We start from the raw sequence: 6,359 nt of genomic DNA on the forward strand, positions 1-6,359 counted from the left end.
AGTTATGCCTTAAGGAAAAGTACGCCTCTAAGGAAGTTGTTCCCAAGTTGAAGTGGGAGAGCCCACTAATTCTTATGTTCGAAGCGTCAGGGTACTTGTTCAGTTTTGGTGTGTGAATCTAGGAGGAAACACAACAACAGATGGGTTGTACAGTGCGAAGGCATGCATGACTGATGCGAGTGGGTCGGGTGACCAAGTGAAGCCACAAACAGACAGTATGCATGGGCGTTGGCTGAGACCAATATTGGGCAGGTTTTCAGCATGTTATGGGACATGTTTCGTGTTTTATGGGGACACATGTTTATGGGAACACAAGCCGACTGAATCAGAGAACATATGTTGATGATAGTGGATTGTGGATGACTTCAAACCTCAAGAGTGAGGTAGTGTGCAGCCAAGTTGGTCAAGATTCAGTAAGTCGTTTAGAGGGACGCAATGTTGATTTGGGGACAGAACTTGGAGCAATGTGCTAGAGAGCTAGAATTAACAAGAACCGAAGCTTTATTGCGTGGTTTCGAATGATGAATAGATCATTGGACACAACATTGTTGGAGCTTGGGAAAAGAAGCTCAGAGGAGCAATTGTGCCTACATTCGTAAGAGGTCATTTGCATCAAGCCGTAGAGATGCAGCAGGGTGGGATGGCCAAAAGTCAGAGAGACTAATTCGTGAAGTCTATGTGCAAGTGTGCACTAGATGTTGCATAAAGGCTACAACTGGCACGAGTGATGTGTTTGGAAATGGACGTATTAGAAATGTCCATAGGGACTTATCTAAGGACATGTCTTCAATCAAAGCATGTTTCGTAGGTGTCGTTGGGAATGGTTGGTTTTTGAACCTCACCCTGCGGGGGTGCACCTTACATTGTCCTTGTCAGTAGGAGTATGCATTGGAAGATTAGCAAGGAAGCTACAATCAGAGGATGTGTTTGCTTTGGGGTCAATGTTGCAAGGGCTAGTTGGTTGACTGGAGGGACGCCCTGATGGACTCAAAGGAGTTCATATGTTCAAGGAGTATTCGAGTGTATAGACACTACTTCATGGGATGAATCTAAATAGCTATAGTGGAACATGGTCTTTGATCAAGTTCAATAGTGGACATGGGAGATCATCACCAAGCGAGTGGTTCAACAGTGGTAGAGGGACAAGTGTGGACTTAAGATTCAAAAGAAGCATGGAGTGAGCTTAGGAGTCGAGGTAGGAAGTATATTGACCAACGGTCTATCGACAATTAAAGTGGAGGAGAGTGTAACATGCCGACCTTGAGGGCATGTTACAAGCTAGGTTGGTGCTCGGTCAGATGCGCACGCGAGGGTGCAAGCTGGTGAGCATGTTGATGCCTAGTTTGAACGGCAGTGACATTTTTATAAATATCTTCAATATTTCCAAGAAATGGACGATACTTGGTGGTTCCCATATTGAAAGGACAATGAACGCAATGGTATGACCAGATTTGACAGATTCAGAGAATTGGTGAGCTGAGAGCCAAATCTATCTCACAAGCGAAGATCATATATGTTCCTGGTAGAAGGCTAAAAGCTCAGAAGGCTCTTTGTAGGGGCAGCACCTTGTGTCAGCTCTCCACCAACCCATGGTGCATGTGCGTCAAGTGAGCTACTACTAGTTAGGAGGGCTACTAGGGTGGGCATATGAGGAACACGAGGGGACTCATATGTCTCCATGAGTAGGAGTACTCATGTTCATTACTGGGCAGCCCCAGTAGTGCGTTAAAATGTGCTGCAGAGGTTTATGGGTACAATTCTCTTGGCTTGTTGGTATGTCGCTTGCATAGAACATGGCCCAAACCTTCGAGAGACGTCGTGGTGCGCCATGGCCACGAGTCTTAACATGAGATGGCACAGGAAGTCATTCATGGGACTTGTTAGCATACATGCATTGGAGGGTGCACAATGCTTGAGAATGAAAGATCCAGTGTGTGCTACTAGTCTGGCAGCTAGTCTCGAGGGCCTGCCAACATGAGTGAAGGCATGGTGCCTTAAGGATTGGACCATGGACTTATGGGAGTCATTGGACCGTTATGGGAGCTATTAAGATAATATCGAAAGGGGCATGACGAGAGGTGTTGGCACATCAGCTTGGTGTTGGCTCTTGGCCACACATGCTACCTTGGCTTGCGAATGTTTAGGTGAGCATCAACGTTGGGATTTTCCTTGCCATAGTGAGAGCCTTGGACAGTGTGAGTATCTTGGCTAGAGAGCCTTGATGCATAAATGTACTCATAGATGCTTGAGAGTTGAGAGTGTAACTCGGCGAGAGTTATTCGAGAGACGGAAGTGTGTAAAAGCACACGGTCGCGCGAAAAATATGCACATTGTTATCTAAATGGTTGGAAGACTGACCTTGGCTTAGAGGAGTCAGGGTGTCGCATAGACATTTCTGCGTAATTGGCAGGGGATTATTCCCCCCAACTTTTTATGCAAAGCTATACGAAACAAACATTTTAAGATATAATGTAAAATAAGATAAAATAAAAGATTATGCTATTTCAAAAAAAAAATTATGCTGTCTTTGCTCCCTCCATTTTTGTAAAATTAAAATTCAGACGTATGTTTTACAAAAATTATTTTTTAGATCATATTTTGTCAAATAATTAAAAATTATTTCCAAAACTCAAATTTCAATCAAAATATTTGTATAACATAACCAACTTTTTAATAAATTAAATTATTAATTTATAAAAAAATATTATCATATTTATATTTCAAAAAAAAAAATAACAATTTTTTTTTTAAATTCACTCTCTTCTCTTTTTTCTCTTCCATCCTCTCCACATTGGCCCCTTATTCCTTCATTTCCTTTCAACATTGAATTTTCAAACCCTAAAACTACAAATCTTTGCAACCCTTTAGGACTGTCCGAGTATGGTCGAAGATCCCAATATGCCCATGCTCAAACTAAAAAATTACACCATAAAAGATAAAACCCAAATATGATCATGACTGTTGGATTCATAAGGCTGGGCAAGCTGGGATGGGCAGCGATCTGGTCATTGATTTTGTTAAGGTTTGTGTTTTGAGACTGAATCATTGGGAGGGAGAAATCTGGAGAAGGGTTTAATTAGGTTTTGTTTGTAAAATTACCTTCATATTTCAAAGTCATTTTGTGAAGTGACAATAAAAAATACTATTAAAATCGTTTACTCTTTCATTTTTTATTTGCATAACACTTATTTAAATATTTTTTCGAGTTTCATATTAATTCATATCAATAAGTTTAAAATATTAGAAACTCTTTCACCTCACTATCAAAATTTATTAATGAGAAAGATTAAAGGGGATTTGGTTGTCTAACACTTATACTGTTGTTAATGCAATTTAATATCAAATCACACATATTTCAATTTAATTTAGTAGTAGATTACACATATTTTAATTTAATTTAATTTAAAATGTGTGAGACATTCTACTATATTGCACAATAACAATATGTCTTATAGCCAGGGGCGAACACTCAGGATCTAATTTTACGGTGGCAATTTTTTTTTTTTAACATAATATAATAAGCCAAAAAATACTATAAATATAATAAGGAAAAAACACATTTGGTGAGATTTAAACCCTTATCAGAAAAAAATTATACTTATCAACTTGACCATTATGCAAAACATATGTTATTTGATAATGATCATTGTGGGAGTTATGAGTATGACTCTCAAAGAAAAAGAAAAAAAAAACAAAATGTTATTTTCTCTCCAAACTATAACACTTGTATATTTTTGTCCTTCAAATTTTTTTGTTTGGCAAAAATACCACCGAACTATAACATTTGTAGAGTTTTGCTCCTTCCGTCTAAAATAGTAATAGTTTGCTGACGTGACAGTTAAAAAAATATTTAAAAATAATTTTTTTCATTAATTAATAGATTTTAAATTAGAAAAAATAATAAAAATTATTTTGAAAATAAAAAATTAATAAAAACTGATTTTTAAATTTATGAAATTATATAAAATCCTATGAAATAAAAAATCAATAAACATAAATTTTTTAATCCAAATATAATTGTTAAAAAACTAAAATTAATATTCCTAAAATAAATTAAATTAAAATCTCAACCAAATCTATATTTTAAACGTAAATAATCAAACACATTTAGAAAATAATCCAACAAAATTAAAGATTTGAATTTAGTTTAGTTCAAAGTGTAATTTACTTTGGAAATATTGATTTTAATTTTTTTAAAATTATATTTGGATTAACAACTATTTATGTTCTTGATTTTTTATTTATTGGATTTAATATAAATTAAAATCAGTTTTTATTAATTATATTTATTTTTTCTAATTTAAAATCAATTAATTAATAAAAAATTATTTTTCATCTGTCATATTAGCAAACCGATACTATTTTAGAAAAAAAAAAAAAAAGGACAAAAGTATACATATATTGTAGTTGGGGAGTATACAAAAAAGACAAAATTTTGGGAGTATTTTTCCCGATCAACAAAAATTCGGTGATAAAAGTCTACGTGTTACTATAATTTCGAGGAAAAAAACATTATCCAAAAAAAAAAATCAGAGTTGAAAAAAGAAGGGTCCAAAATCCATTGGGCCAGCAGCAGTCAGCCAGCCAGCTTGGGTAATAAACAGTTGACTAGTATACTAGAAGGTTTGACTTGGTGAAGAGTAAAATATTCTTGTGGGCTTATGTCTGGTCGCAAGTGTGACAGTATTCTCCACTCATTATGGTGGTAAACGCACCAAGAAAGTCAGAAATGTCTGCAACTTCTAACCATACACTCACTGCACTATCAATCATGACCACCTTTATAAAGAATCATATGAACTACTGAACTTCAACTTAAAAGCATTAAAAAAATAAAAGAAGATGAAGTTATCATATGAAGTTGTTCTTGTCTTTCTAGTTCTATGCATTTGCATAGCCGAGTCAGTAGACCCTTTGGGAGATTCCTGTAACAAAGAGAGTGAGATAAGTAAAGGCAGCAAAATATCAGCAAACATTGACAGTTTGTTGCCTGAATTGGCTCTCAAAACTCCCCCAACTGGCTTTGCTACTGGCTTCAGTGGCAAAGGCGAAGACCGAGTCTATGGCTTGGCTCAATGCAGAGGTGATGTGAGCACTGAAGACTGCTCAAGTTGTGTCCAAGATGCTGCTAAGCAGATCAAACAACGTTGTCCCAATGAAGCAGACGCTAGGATTTGGTATGACTACTGCTTCTTAAGGTATAACAACAAGAGTAGTTTCATTGGACAAGTTAACACATCTCCTGGCATACTCTATGCTAATGTTCAAGATGTAAATGATCCTGAATCTTTCAAAAAGGTGCTAGGAGCTTTAATGGATCAGATAAGAGGAGAAGCTGTTGAGCCTAAGAACGAGGGTCTTGGCAAAGGACAAACACAGATTTCGACATTCCAGACGCTCTATGCATTGGTGCAATGCACAAGAGACCTTGCTCATATAGATTGTGCTCAGTGTTTGGCCATTGCATTAGAAAACTTCGACAACTTTTGTAATAACAAAAAGGGTTGCCGAGTTTTGTATAGTAGTTGTTATGTAAGATATGAGCTCTATCCATTTTTCTTTCCTCTTGCTTCAGACAATTCCACGGTGTCAGATCATTATCTGATAAACGTGGTGAAGCCATAGAGTTTTGGTATCTGTATTGTTGTCTGTCAAATTAACTTTCCAAAATGAAAAAATGACAGACAAAGCTATCTAGTTTCTTCACTTTCTTGTAACTCTCATCTTTAAATTCAAGCACTATCAAATAAGGCTCTACCAAGTCGTTTTCTTAAAGCATTAACGCTGCTCAATTCAACAATTTAAAGAAAAACAGCTGAGGTAGGAATTTTTTTAGCCATTCATTCGGTTTATAAACTCTCTTATTCATCATGTACAAAAATTTATATGCTCATTTTAGCTTTATTCAACTTACAAGCAAGATCTTTACGGGATGTATACTTTTCTTTTTTGGTTGTGTGTATGTTTTTACAGAAACTTGATCAGTTGATAATTTTCCGTAACTTCTGGGAAAGGGGATAACATCTCTAGTCTAGCCTCAGCCAGGCCAGTGACTAGGAGAACCATAAGGTCAAACCCAAAACTGAAGCCACCATGCTTGACCGTTCCCTGGCCGGCGAAGATCCAAGTACCATTCATTATTTCATACTGCTCTGCTGCCAATCCCAGCTCCTTGATCCTGCCAAAACACAATGTCAGAAAACAAAATCTTTACATTTTTACCATAATATATGTAGATGAATACCTTAGATGCTCATGTTCTGTTGTTAGTGAAGCTCTCATTCAAGTTTTCTTTCCACTTTCTTATCCGCAACCTGCTAGAGAAAATTCACAGCTTGTGGTTAGAAAAATACCACTGA

At 36.4% G+C, this 6,359-nt stretch overlaps 1 protein-coding gene across 1 annotated transcript; it reads left to right on the forward strand.

The window, feature by feature from the left end:
• Positions 1-4,800: 4,800 nt before the first annotated feature.
• On the forward strand, positions 4,801-5,777 carry LOC133785809 (cysteine-rich repeat secretory protein 55-like). The gene has a single exon (XM_062225025.1). It carries the CDS (start codon positions 4,843-4,845, stop codon positions 5,623-5,625), a length of 783 nt encoding a protein of 260 aa, XP_062081009.1. The 5' UTR covers positions 4,801-4,842; the 3' UTR covers positions 5,626-5,777.
• The last annotated feature ends 582 nt before the right edge of the window (positions 5,778-6,359 follow it).

The sequence above is a fragment of the Humulus lupulus genome, chromosome 1, assembly GCF_963169125.1.
Source record: "Humulus lupulus chromosome 1, drHumLupu1.1, whole genome shotgun sequence".
Lineage (NCBI taxonomy): Eukaryota > Viridiplantae > Streptophyta > Magnoliopsida > Rosales > Cannabaceae > Humulus > Humulus lupulus.

Excerpts from the sequence above, each read along its gene's own strand:
- LOC133785809 (XM_062225025.1), top strand. The coding sequence starts at position 4,843 with ATGAAGTTATCATATGAAGTTGTTCTTGTCTTTCTAGTTCTATGCATT.